At 39.1% G+C, this 18,278-nt stretch overlaps 1 protein-coding gene across 9 annotated transcripts in view; it reads left to right on the top strand.

The window, feature by feature from the left end:
• The window catches only part of LOC133123816 (titin-like), a 195,261-nt gene that overhangs the window by 92,818 nt on the left and 84,165 nt on the right, over positions 1-18,278 (top strand). For all 9 annotated transcript variants that reach the window (XM_061234420.1, XM_061234419.1, XM_061234416.1 and 6 more), the window contains 33 exons: positions 174-440; positions 548-687; positions 916-1,042; positions 2,454-2,596; positions 3,614-3,737; positions 4,672-4,938; positions 5,068-5,165; positions 5,313-5,481; positions 6,067-6,333; positions 6,723-6,989; positions 7,092-7,370; positions 7,465-7,873; positions 7,984-8,108; positions 8,204-8,470; positions 8,575-8,844; positions 9,841-10,140; positions 10,991-11,293; positions 11,382-11,569; positions 11,724-11,838; positions 11,947-12,231; positions 12,340-12,491; positions 12,855-13,002; positions 13,091-13,268; positions 14,463-14,584; positions 14,801-15,088; positions 15,198-15,494; positions 15,615-15,801; positions 15,917-16,032; positions 16,198-16,497; positions 16,877-17,176; positions 17,296-17,401; positions 17,629-17,825; positions 17,939-18,244. In XM_061234420.1, the coding sequence (XP_061090404.1) occupies positions 174-440; positions 548-687; positions 916-1,042; positions 2,454-2,596; positions 3,614-3,737; positions 4,672-4,938; positions 5,068-5,165; positions 5,313-5,481; positions 6,067-6,333; positions 6,723-6,989; positions 7,092-7,370; positions 7,465-7,873; positions 7,984-8,108; positions 8,204-8,470; positions 8,575-8,844; positions 9,841-10,140; positions 10,991-11,293; positions 11,382-11,569; positions 11,724-11,838; positions 11,947-12,231; positions 12,340-12,491; positions 12,855-13,002; positions 13,091-13,268; positions 14,463-14,584; positions 14,801-15,088; positions 15,198-15,494; positions 15,615-15,801; positions 15,917-16,032; positions 16,198-16,497; positions 16,877-17,176; positions 17,296-17,401; positions 17,629-17,825; positions 17,939-18,244 (7,107 nt within the window). The remainder of the gene's footprint in view (positions 1-173; positions 441-547; positions 688-915; positions 1,043-2,453; positions 2,597-3,613; positions 3,738-4,671; positions 4,939-5,067; positions 5,166-5,312; positions 5,482-6,066; positions 6,334-6,722; positions 6,990-7,091; positions 7,371-7,464; positions 7,874-7,983; positions 8,109-8,203; positions 8,471-8,574; positions 8,845-9,840; positions 10,141-10,990; positions 11,294-11,381; positions 11,570-11,723; positions 11,839-11,946; positions 12,232-12,339; positions 12,492-12,854; positions 13,003-13,090; positions 13,269-14,462; positions 14,585-14,800; positions 15,089-15,197; positions 15,495-15,614; positions 15,802-15,916; positions 16,033-16,197; positions 16,498-16,876; positions 17,177-17,295; positions 17,402-17,628; positions 17,826-17,938; positions 18,245-18,278) is intronic.

The following is an 18,278-nucleotide window of genomic DNA, read 5'->3' as shown; positions in this document are numbered from 1 at the left end:
CTAAAAGCAGCAACATTATTCTCACGGTGGTCAAATAAAATGTTTAATATCAAGATTAGGTAGTTGGAATATTTATTGGAATATTAGGGACTTCTCATCAAAGAGGAAAACTAGGTCTTTGGCCATCCTACAATTACACTCACAGGTGAACATATTTTCTTTGTGCTTCACAGAGGGAGAGCCATATTTTGTCACCAAATTGCAGGATTACACTGCTGTTGAGAAGGATGAAGTGATGCTAGTGTGTGAGCTAAGCAAGCCTGCAGCAGAAGTGAAATGGTTCAAAGATGGCAAGGAGATCACGCCCTCTAAGAACGTCTTGATGAAAGCAGATGGCAAGAAGCGTATTCTGATTGTGAAGAAGGCAGAAAAGGGCAACATTGGGGAATACACTTGTGACTGTGGCTCTGACAAGACCACTGCTAAACTTAACATTGAGGGTTTGTATTCTAATTCTAATCTCTTATCTAAATTGGGGATGTACAGAAAAAAGAGTACATTTATATAAATCTTCACCTTTGTATTTGTTTGTGTGCTCTACCTACAGAGCGTGATATCAAGATAATCCGCCCTCTGTACAGTGTGGAGGTGACAGAAACAGAAACTGCTCGCTTTGAGACTGAGATCTCAGAGGAAGATGTCCACGGCCACTGGAAACTCAAAGGAGAGACCCTTCACCAGTCTCCTGTATGGGGCTACTAATCTATTGTTTATTTTTTACATTGTTACATAAAATTGCCATTTTATGCTGTTACTGTGTAAACAGTTAGCAATAACTCATATTTTTATTATTGTGACATTATAAAACAGCGGAAATGACATGGCGTGAAAAGTATGGAACATTTAAAGCAGTTTCCATTTTGTTAATCGTCTCCTGTCTATTTGATTTAACAATATGTATTTGTACTCTTCAAGGACTGTGAAAAGAAGGAAGAAGGAACCAAGCACTTTCTCATCCTGTACAATGTGCGAATGGCCCAGGCTGGTCCTGTAGATTTCCAGGCTGCTAATGCTAAATCCACTGCTCAGCTTAGAGTTAAAGGTGAGAAAGACACATGCTTGCACATGCACACACGGTGTGAAAGTACAGACGCTGAAGCAAGTTCAGCTTAATTTTCCTACAAATAAGCACATTTTTATCGGTCCATTGGAGTAAACTGATGTGTGCTCTGTGATGTACAATTGTGACCTGCTCTATCAAAATCAGTTGCATTGATCCCAAAACATATTGAAGAGGAGAATGTAAGCTTTCTAACGGTACCAAAGTTATTTCTCTACTCCAGATATTAAGAGAGCTGTGTCCCATTGCATTTTGAGTGCCATTTTTGAGAAAAACAGCTTCAAAGTTTTGAGACTGGGAGACTCCGGGGCTATTCCTTGTCATCATTTAAAACAGCCAAAAATGTTTATATTTTTATATAGACATTGATTTATGTGTAATTGGCCACCGGGACTTATTTTGGATAGAATGGGTCACAATTGTTATTAAGAGGCCGAATGTGTGTCAAGAAAACATTTCCTGCCCATTACACCACCAACAACCTGCAGTGTATACATTCTGAACCTGATACTATCAGCATGTTGCAGCAGAAATCAAGATTCATTAGACCAAGCAACATTTTTCTGTTCTTATCTAACAGCAGTGGAACCTGACATGGTCTTCTGCTGCTATAGCCCATGTACTTCAAGGTTCAATACATTGTGCGTTCTGAGATGCCAGTAGTGGTGACAGGAATATTTTACATATATACCCTTTTTTAGATATATATCTTTATATATGTACCCTTAGTGAGCACTTTAGTGTATTTATTAGACTAATATTTAGACTTATTGGTCTTCTGCTGCTGTAGCCTACCCACTTAGACCTTTGATGCATTGTGTGTTCAGAGAAAACATGATAAACATACCATTTTTTATCTTTAATGAAGTACATCTTGAACATGGTACTGTATGATGGTACTGTCAAAAATACATGCATTTTTTAATGAAATTTCATTAATTCTCTTGGTGTCAGCTTTTTTTGTGTTAGGTAATATGCACATCAACATTTTCACTCCTTGGGAATTTCTGGGAATTTGATTGACAGCAACAGATAGCAGAGGTGGCAGCTTGGTCGAAATGGGCCCTAAGCCAATCAGACTTCATGGCTATTTTAAATGCTACATTCCTTATCTAGCATGGGTCGCAAGTGATTGGCAGGGCAGTGACCTGCCCCTCTTCCAATATACATTTTCTTCTTGCCATGTACATCTTGAGGAAACTCAATATGCAAATGAAGCAGGCCGACAAGTCGGTCTTTGCCAGAACCCACAGTTGTCCTGGAGACGTGTCCCAGTGGCAGCGGCCTTCTTCTCACAGAGACAGCAAAATAAGCATGCATTTGCATCTGAGGTAGTATTGTTTTCTCTTGGGACGTGGGGAACAATCAATTATGTCTTCTCTTCAATCCAAAGCACGGATGATTGGCCTGCTGCAGCCCCTCAGGGATGTTACAGTTACCGCTGGGGAGACCGCCACCTTTGAATGCGAACTCTCATATGAAGGGATTAAAGTGGAATGGTTCCTTGGGGGCACAAAGCTGGAGCCAAGTGACAGAGTAAGTTTTCTATTATTGTCATTAGAACAGATATGAGAAAGAGTTCAAGTGTTTTACTTGAAATAGTTAAGCAGATATATACTTGATTTTTACATGATTATTTTCTGTTTTCTTCGATATTATTTTTATAATTATAATTTTATGCATATATGGACACTAGAAGATCATAATTCCATTTCAGCACTTGATCGGTGTTTTGAGAGAAAGTACGGGGCTTTTCTGCCCGACAAGCGTTGCTCTGGTTATTTTTAACTGCTGAGTGTTTGCATGCAAGGGCAAGGGGCACAAAGACCTATTTCAGAACTATTTACACTACCTTGTTAATTTCAATGTTTTATGTTGACTGTTGAATGATGTTTTGTTAAATAGTCCTTTTTGGAGAATTTGGGCATGCTTTATAAAAATATACTCTGATATTTATGAATAAAACACACATGAAGATTAATTTTCTTTACATTTTATATTTAAAAAAAAAACAATTTTAATAGAAAAATAGCTTTTCAGATCATTCATGTGTCTGGAAAAAATGTCTTGTATTTGGAGAGATTTGGGGACACTTGAGGACATCTGGGTTCAGTTTTTAGAAAACACATGTGGAATTTGAATGCCTGTCGATATCTTTACCAAATCAAGTTTGTGCGGAAATATAAAGTAGTTCTGGGTTGGTCCTTGACTTAGAAATTGAGATATTCAATTATAAAAAGGTGTTTTGTCTGTTTTTGTATTTTAGTCTACCTTCTGACAGTCCTTTACATACTGGAACAATTCTATGATAGCATAGGCAATGGAATATCTCAAGTGTAGGGCCAGCTAACGTTAGTTAGGCTACTAATAATAGCCATCTCATTGATTAACACCTGTAAATATTTGAAATCATCCATATTTCCTCTTTCTCTGAATGTATTTCCGGAAATTTATCAAAATGGCTTGCTTGCACATATTCATTATCAAGCGATCATAAATACATGTGTTTGATGTCATGTAATGAGCATTAAAAAATACTATCCATTTGTACAGGTTGTCACTCGTGCAGAAGGCAGAGCTCACATGCTGACTCTGAGGGATGTGAAAATGTCAGAAGCAGGAGAAGTCAAACTGACCGCCAAAGACTTCATCACTCAGGCTAAGCTCTTCGTAAATGGTAAGATCTTTATGATCTCATATATTTTTCTCAGACTAAACGTAGCAAAGTAGATGAGCCAGATATAATTGATGTTATAACTGCTGGATATTTGGGTGGTAAAGCTCAATCCAGCTACATGATAGAGACTGATAAGAGTTATTTCCTTCTGAGGATTATAAAAGCATATGTCAGTCCCTTATGTAGCTGTATTGGACTTTACCACTCAAATATTCTGCAGTTGCAATGTTGGTTACCGTGGAATTGCCTATACCTGTTCCAGAAAATAGATTATAAACAATTCATAAACAAATGGGGTTACAGATGGCAGTAGTATTGCTTGTGCCCACTGTAATTTAAACCAATCTATTGTATCAAATTGCTAATTGTTCTTAATTATGCATTTTTAATGCTTATTGAAAGATTATTCATCATTAACCAAAGCCACATTAGTGAGATATACTGTAGCTATACATACCAGGAAGAATAAATGTCCCATTTTCATATGAGACAAGCAAATTATACAATAGACTCACACTTTAAATCATTGGGGTTTTAATTGCTGAAAGTATGAATCTGTTAGCTGAACTGAACCAGGTATGAAAATGGTGTTAAAAAATAAAGCAACAACATTTAGTGACAAGCTCAATTTCAATGGATCAAGGAATCTGTCTAACAGAAATCAGTCAACAAAATAGACCCCTAAATTGTAGCCTGTTGCATTTGACAATGAAGTCTGATGCTGAGAATTTGTTTAATTTGGTGCCCATTTTGTAATTGGTGAACTTAACAGCCATTGAGTGATTTCGTTCCCACTTTAACACTGTTAGACATTTGTGAGTATGTTTGTTATTATAATGCCATCTTGCTGCATGTTATCGTAAAACATTATCATCAGTTATCATCATTAGATGTGGAAATAAACATATCTTTCTTTGATGGTCTGACTGTACAGAGCCACCAGTTGAGTTCACTAAACCTCTGGAGGATCAGACTGTTGAGGAGGAGGCCACTGCCATTCTGGAGTGTGAAGTCTCCAGAGAAAATGCTGAAGTTACATGGTTTAGAGATGGACAGGAAGTCCGTAAAACTAAGAAGTACGACATTGTTGCTGATGGCCGAAAGAGAAGACTCATTATCCATGACTGTACACTTGATGATTCAAGGATGTATACCTGTGATGCCAAAAATTTCAAAACTTCTGCTCTCCTCACTGTTGAGCGTAAGTTGAGATATATTCATACATGCAAACAATGTTATATATGTATATGCAAACAATGTTAATATGATTTAACCATACTGACACTGAAAGGTTTCAAAGATTACTAAAAATGTATGCTTGCATTGGCAGCTCCACATATTGAGTTCACAAAGCCACTCCATGATGTTGAGGTTAAAGAGAAAGAATCAGCCAAATTTGAATGTGAAGTTTCCCGTGAAAATGCAAAGGTATGTAATTACATATGGTATAAAAGCATGAAATTTGTTTTAAATGTATTTATTTAATAATGTCATGCTTTTTTTTCCTCAATGATTGTGCTGAAATACTATTCCTCCCCCGCAAAAAACTTCTTTTTTTATTTATTTTTTAAATAGGTCCATTGGTTCAAAGATGGCACTGAAATCAGAAAGAGCAAGAAGTATGAAATTATCGCTAAGGGTGTCCAACGTATACTGATAATCCACAAGTCAGTCTTTGATGATGAAGCAGAATATGAATGTGATGCAAGGACCTCCAAATCCTCTGGCATGCTTACTGTCATTGGTGAGTTATATAAAGTTATATAAAACCTCCCATCTCGATTACTGTAATGCCCTTTTCTGCGGTCTCCCTGGCAAAAAACTTCAAAGGCTCCATTATGTCCAGAGCTCAGTTGCAGAGTGCTCACACAGAAATAAATCGGCTCACATAACCTCCATCCTCTGTCAGTAGCATTGGTTACCCATTTCTTCATGTATTCACGACAAAATCCTTAACTTACAAAGCAATTAATGGTCTGGCCCCTTCCTACCTCACCAAACTACTTCTCCCCTAAACCTGCTGTACCTCTTCACCCAACACTATTTTCCTCACCCTTCCTTTCCTTGGGCTTACTCTTACTTCTACTCTCTATCCTTGGTTTTGCTTGTTCATTTCATTATTCATTTGTTTTTTTCTCCTTATCGTCTTCTTGTTAGATGTTATCTGCTAAATCTTTTTATCCTTTGCTCTGAAATATATCCTTGGGTTTGAGAAAGCCCATTATTATTATTATTATTATTATTATTATTATTATTGGAAGGATTATTCCAGAGGTTTCTTGCATATGTGCTGAAAGAGCAATAGAGCTGATTATGTTTGTCCTTGCAGAGGAAGACGCTATATTTACAAAGAACCTGTCCAATGTTGAGGGTACTGAAACTGACAGCATTAAGATGATCTGCGAGGTGTCAAAACCCAGTGCAGATGTGATGTGGTACAAAGGTGACCAGGAGCTGCCTGAGGGTGGCAGATATGAACAACGTGTGGATGGCAAAAAGAGAATACTTATCATCCAGGACCTACGTATAGATGACACAGGAGAGTATAACTGCCGACTGCCCAGCTCAAGAACATCAGCAACACTGAGGATTAATGGTAGGTCATTCTTATTATTCTTCTTATTATGTATTGATGATAGGAGCCATGTTCAGGGGTCTAAATAAGTTCTACGCAAGTACACATGCAGGGCCAAAAAGATTAAAATGTGGGACAACTTTATGTCAGAATGACAAATGCACCTAAAGATGGATACATACCTAAGACTAGATACCAAAAACTGCTTTGCATCTATAGTTGTGTACCACTTATGTCAGGCATGTTCAGTATTGTATCACTCATCTAAAACTCAGGTACTTTTTAAAGATGCAAACATATAATGTTTTCAGGATACTCTGTATAAGGCACTGTATACGATTGTTGTCGTACGAACGTTTTTGTTGATTTTAAAATATTAGAATTTGAATCATTTGATCTCTTTTTTTCAGAACTGGCTGCTGAATTTATTTCCAGGCCACAGAGCCAGGAAGTTGTTGAAGGTGAAAAGGCAGAATTTGTTTGCGCAGTCTCCAAGGACACGTATGAAGTCAAATGGCTTCGAGGTGACAAGGAGATTGAAGCAGGAGACAAGTATAACATCATCAGTGATGGCAAGAGAAGAGTACTTGTTGTCAAGGACTGTATGCTGAAAGATGAAGGAGGATATGTTGCCCTCATTGGCTCCACAAGGGCTTCCGCAGATCTTGTTGTGATTGGTAGGTGAATCTTTAAATTGGGTGCATTTGTATCCTATTCTCTTTAATATATATTTTATATATATATATGACATTGAATTGATCATTTTGTGTATTTCACAGAAAAACTCAGGATAATCACACCCCTCAAAGACATACAGGCAAAAGAAGGCCAAGAGGTTGTTTTCAACTGTGAGGTGAACACTGGTGGTGCCAAAGCTAAGTGGTTAAAAAATGAGGAGACAATGTTCGAGAGTGGCAAGTTCATTATGGGTCAGCGTGACAATGTCTTCTCTTTGAGAATTAAAGATGCCCAAATGTCTGATCAAGGCAACTACTCCGTTGCACTTACAAATCACCGCAATGAGCATGTAAAGAGCTCTGCCAGTCTTGGTGTTCAAGGTAAAAACAAGTTATTGACATAGTTCCATATTTCTTTTGATAGAAGAATGTATGAAGTGTATTGTTTCTATAATTTCTTCATCTGAATCTACAGAGGAAGATCTTAGGATTATTGAGCCTCTTGATGATTGTGAGACCCAGGAGAAGAGGAACATAAGCTTCTCTTGCAAGGTGAACAGACTCAATGCAACAGTGAAATGGATGAAGGGAGGCCAAGAGATTACCTTCAACAAGCGTGTCCTGTACAGAGTTGACAAGTACAAGCACACGCTGACCATCAAAGATTGCAGCCTTAATGATGAAGGCGAGTACACTGCCATGGCCGGCTCCGACAAGTCCACAGCTGAGCTGATCATTAGCGAGGCTCCCACCGATTTCACAGTCCAGTTGAAAGACCAGACTGTCACTGAGTTTGAGGACGCTGAGTTTGAGTGCAAGATCTCCAAAGAAAAGGCTGAGGTCAGATGGTACAAGGATGGCCGTGAGATTAAAGAAGGACAGAGGTATGCTATTTTTTTAGACTGATTAGATTGTGATAATAACACTGCAGGTTTCATCAAGGGCGTCTCTAATGCTAAGTTTATGTGATTTTATTATCCATTTGTTTTACTAGATTCCGTTTTGAGAGAGATGGCAAGACATGCATACTGCACATCAAGGAGTGCAGACCTCAGGATGAATGTGAATATGCTTGTGGTGTTGATCAGATGCGATCAAGGGCCAGACTGTTTGTTGAAGGCAAGCTTTTTTGATTTATACAATATTATTTTTATGGTTAATCTTTTATTTAATTTTAATAAAATAATAACAAATATTTTATGTTTGCTCTCCAGAGATACCGGTTGAGATTGTCAGACCGCCCTTGGACATATTCGATCCCCCTGGTTCAGATGTTGTATTTGAAGCTGAACTGAACAAGGACCGAGTTGAAATCAAATGGCTAAGGAACAACATGATAATTGTCCAGGGTGATAAGTACCAGATGATGAGTGAGGGCAAAATTCACCGTCTCCAGGTGTGTGAGATCAGGCCTCGTGACCAGGGCGAGTATAGAATCATCGCCAAGGACAAAGATGCCAGAGCCAAGCTAGAACTTGCAGGTATGATAAAGTTCAGTTGCTATTTGTAATCATTCGTCCTTCCTGTATAATGTTTTTATTTATTTTTATTTACTTGCTTCTTTGTAAAATATGTATTACTACAGCTGTTCCTAAGATCAAGACTGTGGATCAGAACCTGGTGACAGATGCTGGAAAACCCTTTGTCATGGTGGTCCCCTATGATGCTTATCCACGTGCTGAGGCTGAATGGACCTTCAATGGCTTCAGTCTGCCAAGACAGAACATTGACATATCAACTGACAGAACTGATTATAGGATGAAGGATCCCAAGAAGTCTGACCAAGGGCAATACAAGATTATCATCAGGAACAAACATGGAAAAGGACAAGCCTTCATCAATCTGGAGGTTATTGGTAAGACTACAGTGTGGTATTTCTAATTGTCTGAAAACACTCTGGGCCTAATGTCCAAATACATTTTGCTATTTTTGTTTGTGGAAATTGGCATAAAAGTGACCTCATTAACAGCCCATTGACAATATTGAACTACACAAGGAAGTTGGGTAGGAACTCATCGCTCAGGGATATGGGAGGGATGCAGTGAGTCGGTATCGCATTTTTCATTCCCCAAGTGCCTCCTGCAGGCCGTCCGGGCACCTGTGGCTTGCTCCCTGGACAAATGTATGAAAGGGTCTCTTCTGCACCTGCCCTGCATGTGCGCATCTTGGGCTATGGTGTGAAAAGAACAGCTGGCTAGCACACCCACTGCGGTTAGTCTTAGAACTGTGGTTTGTCTTCACTCTCCGGAGCCAGCAGCAGGAGCTGTATATAAGCGAGCATGCTTGTACATAGTTTGTGAATTGGACATTCTAGATTCGAATGGGACTGGAGAATTTATATATTTCTAATTTTATGCAACTGTTAGCTTACTGTCTAATTAACATCAGCTGTGAAAAACCCAGGATTTAGTGAGCCCCATGTAGCTAACCGTGCAGGGTTATTATTTTATACAAGTTTTCAAGCCACTGTGGCTTGTTAGCTCTCTAGCGCCTTTTACATTTACCTAAGTGTGATGGGTAGTGAAGCTGACATTTCACTGTCACATGCTTTGGAAAAGAGCACATGCTTGTCTATGCTATCCTGAACTGAATTGTTGGGTGTAGCAATAAGCAATAATGCACATTTATGTGCAATAATGCATGATTGTGCATTAAAATTTGGCCTAAAGAAACGGGGAAAAGAACCCTTAGCCTCAAAGTTTGATGTACTTCAATGTACTTGTCTGGGCTCATAATTTCAACATTGATGAATTCATTCCAAATTAAGGTGACAAATGTGGTAAAAAAAAAAATAGTATGTGATAAAACACAGTAATCTCATGTTGTGTATCTCAATGGTCACAATTTGCAGATGTTCCTGGACCTGTGAAGAACTTGAATGTTGTGGACACAGCTGATGGAGAAGTCAGTCTTGCCTGGGATGAGCCTGAGACTGATGGCGGGAGCAAAATCATTGCCTATGTGGTGGAGAGGCGTGATGTGAAGCGAAAGACATGGACCCTGGCCACTGACCGTGCAGACAGCCCAGAGTACTGTGTCTCGGGACTGCAGAGGGATTCCATGTACCTCTTCCGTGTATGTGCTCGCAACAGGGTGGGCAATGGAGAAGCTGTGGAGACTCATGAACCAGTCCAAGCCAAGAACAAGTTTGGTAAGCGCAGCATGTATTTTAGATATGTGTCAGACTCCGACTTGCACAAGTCAATACTCATGTAAATTGTTTCAGAGGAAAAAAAACATTAGAGAAGCAGGAAACTTGCCACTGCTTTCTGAGAGTGTATTTCAAAAATTAGAAAATTACCCAATCTAGCCTGTTTTTGTGTTAAATTAACATGATATTTAAAAATAGAACCATTTTTTTACCATGATTGAAATGCATATAGGATTCAGCTAAAAGAGTAACACAATTATTGTCATAATTCAATATGATGGTATATAAATCTTGATACCAATACACAATTATGTAGATAAATTCTATAGGGAGGTAAAGTGGACAACTTGTTGAATGTCATTTTCACTGCTACATGCTATGCTATTTTACCATATACAGAAAAAGCGACAGCTTCATTAGCCGCTGAAGCAATTAATCATTCTGTAACCACAAAATCTATAGGCTCCAAATCATTACCAAATGGTCGATATTGAGTTTTTTCATTACTTTTTACTACATATCAAACGGTCAGATTTGTGCACCCAATGCAATAACTACAATTACATTGTCCATTCTCCGCTCAGCTGTCTTTTTGGATGTACCAAAATAATCACGGCCAAGTGTTTTTTTATTTCTCCTTGAGCTTGACATTGATTCCTGGTTGTCTTTGATAGGTTACCGATTACACAGGATACCTCCATGTGATCAAGTTTATTTGTTGAAAAGAGATGCTTTGCACCATATTGCTTTACACAATATCACAACTCCTGACAAAAATGTTTCTTTTATATAGGTTAACAAATGAGAAACAGTATTAACGGAGACTTACCTTCTTTCCTTGTGTTTGCAGATGTCCCGGATGCACCACAACATGTCAAAGTTGAAAAGGTTAACAGGTTTGGAGCAACCCTTTCCTGGAAACCCCCATTGTCTGATGGTGGATCTGAAATAACTGCATACATCATTGAGCTTCGAGATCGTACCTCTGTGCGGTGGGAGGCAGCGCTGGTTACCAAACCTGAGGATCGCACGGCTGTCCTTAGTGATGTTGTGGAGAACAAGGAGTACATATTCCGAGTTAGAGCTGAAAACAAGGCTGGAATCGGCAAGCCTAGCTTTGCCACTGAACCTGTGAAAATCATGGATCCCATTGGTTAGTTGTGTAGTGTTTATATTGTAAAATCTTAAATATGTGTTCAATACTTTTTAAGTAACTTTTTCCTCCAATTTTATACTTTCAGAGAGGCCAAGCCCACCATTGAATTTTAACTACTCAAATCAGACCAAGGACTCTGTTCAGCTGACATGGGATACACCCTTGAGCAATGGAGGCAGTATGATCACTGGCTATATAATTGAGAAATGTGAAGATGGAAAACAGAACTGGCTCAGATGCAATGCCAGGCTCTGTCAGGAACTTTGCTACAAGGTGCCATATTCCTCAGTCGATAGTAAACCTGCAAATTATGTTACATTTCTTACAATCAACTAGCAATTAAACATGGTCCATATTAATGTACTGTTTAAATGTCTAAACAAATGAATTGTGTATTGTGTTACTGAATAATTTCATCTTTTCTTAGGTATCTGGCCTGAAACATGGTCAGAAGTACCTCTACAGAGTGTCTGCTGAGAATGCAGCTGGTGTTTCAGACCCAGCTGACACAATTGGACCTCTGCTGGCAGATGATCCGCATGGTATGTAAAGTTGAGCATCATGCCATGAAACAAAAACAAGTTAAATACATTGTTCTATGTTAAATTTGAAATGTTAATAATTATAGTTTGGTCTATGATTTTTTGTAGTTGGTCCTTCTATGGATCTCAGTGCATTCAAGGATGGCCTGGAAGTGATTGTCCCTCACCCCCTTGCTATTCGCATTCCCATTACTGGGTACCCCATACCAACGGTCAAGTGGAGTGTGGGAGACACAACATTGACCCCAGGAGACCGTGTCTCTATGACTACCAAGGCAACCTTCACAGAGCTAGTTATCACTCCCAGTGTGCGCCCAGACAAGGGCAGGTACACAGTTCATCTGGAGAACGATGTGGGCAAAGTCTCAGGAGAAATTGACGTGAATGTCATCGGTATGTATTATTATAATGAGTGCAATATATTATATAATAATAATGACATTAATAAGCACAGATAGTATTTGGAAGAACTGTTAAAAAATTTGTTTTTGCTATGTTTAGCTCCCCCAAGTGCCCCAAAAGACTTCAAGGTTTCTGAGGTGACAAGACACCATGTTCATCTGATGTGGGAGGCACCAGAACATGATGGCGGAAGCCCAGTAACTGGATACCAGATTGAAAAACGTGAGGTGTCCCGTAAGACATGGGTCAAGGTATGGATATCTTATACGTTTCATTTGTTTCTACTGTTGACTTTTTATATTGTATCATTACATTTTATAATTTACATACTCATATACAACTGCATATGCAGTAATTCAGAAATTCTGGTTATATTTAGTACAGTGGGCCAACCAATGTGCCATACTACTGCTGATAAGACTATACCATGTTATTTCTAGGTTTAATTATCCAGGTTAGGTAATATTTTCCCCTGTTCACACATAGGCTTTTATAAGTCTGTGTCTTGTCTGTTCATAGGTAACATGAACCTTCAATAGCAGTGGCGTCTGCTTCTGAAGAGGGTTTACGAATATATAAAAGTCTCACATAAAGGTTCCATTCATTTCTTTCAGGTTATTACTGGTGTAGAAGATCTGGAGTACACTGTTACAGATGTAATTGAGGGAAAAGAATATTTGTTCAGTGTTACCGCCTGCAACAAGTGTGGACCTGGCGAGCCTGCCTACATTGATGAACCAGTGAATGTATCATCTCCAGCCAGTAGGTTTTCCTTCAGAATCGATAGAAATAAAAATAATTTTGCTATAATTTCCTTTTTTTCTAAATCTAATCACTTGCATAATTTCAGCTGTGCCAGACCCACCTGAGAATTTGAAATGGAGAGACAAGTCTGGAAATGGAATCTTCCTATCCTGGGAGCCTCCAAAGTATGATGGTGGCGCTGGAATTAAGGGCTACATTGTTGATAAGTGCCAACGTGGCTCTGACAAATGGGAACCCTGTGGAGACGCAGTGCCTGAGCTTAAGTAAGTGAATATATATCATGTTATGGGTTTTTTTTCCCCAAAGAATCACTGCTTCTCTGGAATGCAGACCTTCTGAATAGCTTTTCAAAATGATGACTAATACAATCAGCATGTGTAGAAATTTACATTTTCAAATAATACTGGAATGATACATTTGAGTAAGAATTTTGTAGGTTTGAGTTTTAAAAGCTGGGACAAAACGGTCTCTCCTCAATTATTATTTAACTTAATATAACCAGACAGCTTTTGATGCATATTTGCCAGACCCTGCAGGGGGGCCATCAAGAATCAGGTTTGTCTCTTACTGACTAACCTTGCTAGCTATTCAGTTTGCTGTTGCAGACCTTGGATAGCTTATTAGGTTTTATCTGAGAAATTGTTTATAAAATGATACACTCAGTGAGCACTTTATTAGGTGCAGAAACAGATTGTTAATGCGAAAGGTCAGAGGTGAAGGGCCAGACTGATCAAAGCTGACCAGTAGGTCACAGTAATGTGAATAACCATGCATTACAACAGTGGTATGCAGAAGAGCATCTCTGAACACACATCACAAGTGGATAGGCTACAGCAGTGGACACTTAATAAGTCTAAAAAATAAGTCCCTAATAAATACCTAATAAAAAGTGCTCACTGAGTGTATATAAGATTAGCTAATCATTATCTTCTATGTATGCCATGTTACTTTGGTATAGCTTTTTCTGTTAAACAGAGCATCGTTAGCTTCCACCTAGGCTAGGCAGTAGGCAAATGCCTAGCTAATAGATATCATTGAAAAAACAAAGATGCTATTGTTATAGCAATAGTACCGAATTGGCGTGTAATCCGTGTACCCTATTGTTATCACAGACACATGTAGGGAAAGACCGGTGTTCTGCCGACCTCTGTTGTCTCTGCTGCACCTCACAGCACTAATTAATTAACTTACCGATATAAGTTAATAATTAGGCTTGAATTGTCATCTCTAAATTGCTGCAATTTCATAAAAGTTCCTACATCATATTTAGTAATAAAAGTAATTTAAATGAAAATGCTTCAGTGAAGGAAGTAAATGTAGCTTACTAATTAGAACATTGCTTAGAATTTAGAAAAGCAGGTTTTGTGGGAGATATTAAATTTCATCACTAATGTAATGTTATATATTGTATTTCGTAATGATAATAATAATAACGTTGAGTCATCACTCCCCTTCAGATTCCAAGTGACTGGGCTCACAGAGGGCCAGTGGTATGCCTACCGTGTTAGGGCCACCAACAGGCTGGGTGCTAGCAGACCTTGCAGGGCGACAGATGAGATCCAGGCTGTGGATCCAATAGGTACATGCTTTTATGTTCTACAGTATTTATATTATATGTAAATTGTACTTCCCTCGTCTAGCGAACTTATCCCTGGTTATGGGTATGCATTTTGTTGTACGTCGCTCTGGATAAGAGCGTCTGCCAAATGCCAATAATGTAATGTAATGTAATGTAATATGTTTATGTATTTGTTAAAGAATCTGAAAGCTCACCCTGTTTCCATTTTATCCATAGAACCTCCAGAGATTAATCTGGATGTCAAACTGCTCGCTGGTTTGACTGCAAAGGCTGGGACCAAGATTGAGCTGCCCGCTGATGTAAAGGGAAAACCAGATCCCAAAATCACCTGGACCAAGGCTGATCTTGTCCTGAAACCAGATGACAGAGTCTCCATCGAAACCAAGCCTGGTCACTCCACACTCACTGTAGCCAAGACCAAGAGAGACGACACAGCTACCTATATCATCGAAGCTGTAAATAGCAGTGGCCGAGCTACTGCAACAGTGGATGTTAACATTCTTGGTAAACTAGTTTAATAATTCCGTAAAGAGAGTTGATAAAAGCTAAACCTTGTTTGTATGTATTGACCTTTTCAATTGCTTTTACATGACTCTTCCAATGATTTCAACAGATAAGCCTGGGCCTCCAGCTGCATTTGACATCTCTGATATCACAAACGAGTCCTGCTTACTGGCATGGAACCCTCCCAGAGATGATGGTGGCTCAAAGGTCACCAATTACATTGTGGAGAGGAAGACTGCAGGCAGTGAGGAGTGGCAAAAGCTTTCTACGACTGTGAAACATACCTCCTTCAAGGCCTGCAACCTTGTGGCTCTGAAGGAATATACCTTTAGAGTGTCGGCTGAGAACCAATATGGCATTGGTGCTCCTGCAGAACATGTACCAATTATTGCAAAGTACTCCTTTGGTATGTGCTTTTTTTGTTAAAATATGCTTTTTTTTCTGCTAAAATATTTTGTTTGTTAAAAACAAAAAAAGTGTATAGACTTTTGCTTTGCCATGGCAGCTGACTGTGTCTTTTCTTCAGACCCACCTGGCATGCCAACTAGACTGGAGCCCTCAGATATTGCAAAGGATTCCCTGACTTTGTCATGGCAAGAGCCAGATGAGGATGGTGGCAGCCCTATTACTGGGTATTGGATTGAGAGATTGGATCCTGAAACTGACAAATGGATCAGGTGCAACAAGCTTCCAATCATGGATACAACATTCAGGTAAGAAAGAACAATACTGTTATTTATGTAGGACTAGTACTGTTGTATTATATTTTGCATAATTGAAATGACACATTGTGGCAAAACATCACAACAATTTGATTTACTTTTCTAGAGTGAAAGGACTGGCCACAAAAAAGAAACACAGGTTCCGAGTCTTGGCTGAGAATCTTGCTGGGATTGGAAAACCAAGCAAGGAGACTGACCCAATCTTGGTTAAAGATCCAATTGGTAATGACTTTAATCGTTTGTTGAATGGTTATAAGAAGTATCAATTTTTATGAATCGTGAAACAGTAATAATGATCTGACACCTTACTAATAAGGTAACCAATCGTGTATTTTCAAAGCAAGCAAAAGTGCATGTAAATTGAGAAATCCTTATTTGTTTTTCAAGATCCCCCCTGGGCCCCTGGCAAACCCTACATCAAAGATATTGCAAAGACCTCTGCCATGCTAGAATGGACCAAGCCTGAGCATGATGGTGGAGCCAAGATTGAGTCCTACATAATTGAATTGCTGAAGAGCGGAACTGAGGATTGGGTCCGTGTGGCTGAAGATATCCCCATGACTGAGCACTTCCTGAAGGGACTGATGGAGAAACAAGAGTATTCCTTCCGCGTTAGAGCTCGGAATATTGCTGGAGAAAGCGAACCCAGTGACCCCTCTGATCCTGTGGTCTGCAAGGACAGACTTTGTAAGAGATTACATTACAGCACATGCATTTAGCATACACTGTTATCGAGAGTGACATACTGTACACAACTTGAACATTTTTTACATCGTGCATTTGCACAGCTGGATATATACTGAAGTAATTCATGTTATGTGCCTTGTTCAAGGATTCAACAGCAGTGTCCTAGTAGAACTCTAGAAATATAATCTGCTGACTTTGAGTTACAAGCCAAATTCCCTAACCTATATACAACACTGCCACCCTCAGATTAGTTCATATGATAAAAAAAATCTAATCTAATTCTGATCTGTATGTGGTAAGAGATTAAGGTCAGACATTATTTTTGTACCGAGAAAATTATTTCTGATGGACTATATATATAATTTTTTTCCCTTTTCAGATCCTCCTTCCCCTCCACGCTGGCTTGAGGTAGCCAACATCACCAAGATAAGTGCAGAGCTGAAATGGACAGCTCCAGAAACAGATGGTGGCTCGCCAATCACAAATTACGTTGTGGAGAAGAGAGACGTGAGGCGCTATGCCTGGCAGGCAGTAGATACCACTGTGAAAGAAACCCAGTACAATGTCACTCCTCTGAATGAGGGCTCTTTATATGTGTTCCGTGTGGCTGCTGAAAATGCTGTTGGGCAGAGTGACTTCTGTGAATTGGAGGACTCTGTCCTGGCTAAGGATACTTTCAGTAAGAACATTTCCTGCAGATTTTGTGTTGTTAATATTGATGAATACTTTGTCATATATTTGCTATATTTTCTTCACGTATTGACGGCTAAGCTTAATATTAATCTTTATTTTCCCCAGCTACCCCTGGTCCACCATACGCTTTGACTGTGGTGGAAGTAACAAAGAGACATGTCGAATTGAAGTGGGAACCTCCAAAGAATGATGGTGGTAGACCTATTATCAAGTAAGTTTTTCACTTCAAGGCGTACGTTTATTTGTGTTTTCATTTGTGTGCAATACAATGTAAAATGTGCAATATGATTTTCATAGCTTCTACGATACTATATTATACTTTGACACAGAGAAACTGATTAACAATGTCAAATTGCCTGTATACACAGAAACATAATTGAAGGATAAAGTCCAACTTTTTACATTTTACTTACTACAGTTTTTGACCTTGTTTGACAGATATGTAATTGAGAAGAAAGAGAAGCTGGGAACCCGCTGGATGAAGGCTGCAAAGACACCTGGGCCTGTTTGCATTTTCACAGTATCAGATGTTGTTGAGGGATCTGAGGTACAATTTCAGGTCCGTGCTGAAAATGAAGCAGGTGTTGGACACCCAAGTGAGCCCACAGATGTCCTGAAAATTGAAGACCCTATAAGTATGTTTTATCTTATTTGTATTATCAGTATGTATGTTACAACCACAATTAAATGTTTTGTTGTTTATGTTAATTAGTACTGCCTATAATCAGTGCACTGATTATTTTCCCAGGTCCACCATCTCCTCCTGTGGATTTGCATGTGACTGATGCTAGCAGACACCACATCGCCATTGAATGGAAACCACCACAGAAGAATGGTGGCAGTCCCATCACTGGCTACCACATTGAGCTCTCTGAAGCTGGCACTGATAAATGGATGAGAGTCAACTCACGCCCTGTAAAAGAGTTGAAATATAGAGCAGAGGAAGGCATCATCCCTGAGAAACAATATGTTGTGAGAGTTCGTGCCATCAATGCTGTGGGCGTTAGCGACCCTTCTGAGATCTCTGAGAAGATCTTTGCAAAGGATCCTGACTGTAAGAACCTGTCAAAATTGTGTAAATTCTGCAC

Source organism: Conger conger, chromosome 3 (genome assembly GCF_963514075.1).
Source record: "Conger conger chromosome 3, fConCon1.1, whole genome shotgun sequence".
Lineage (NCBI taxonomy): Eukaryota > Metazoa > Chordata > Actinopteri > Anguilliformes > Congridae > Conger > Conger conger.
This window is presented reverse-complemented; position numbering and strand designations above follow the sequence as displayed.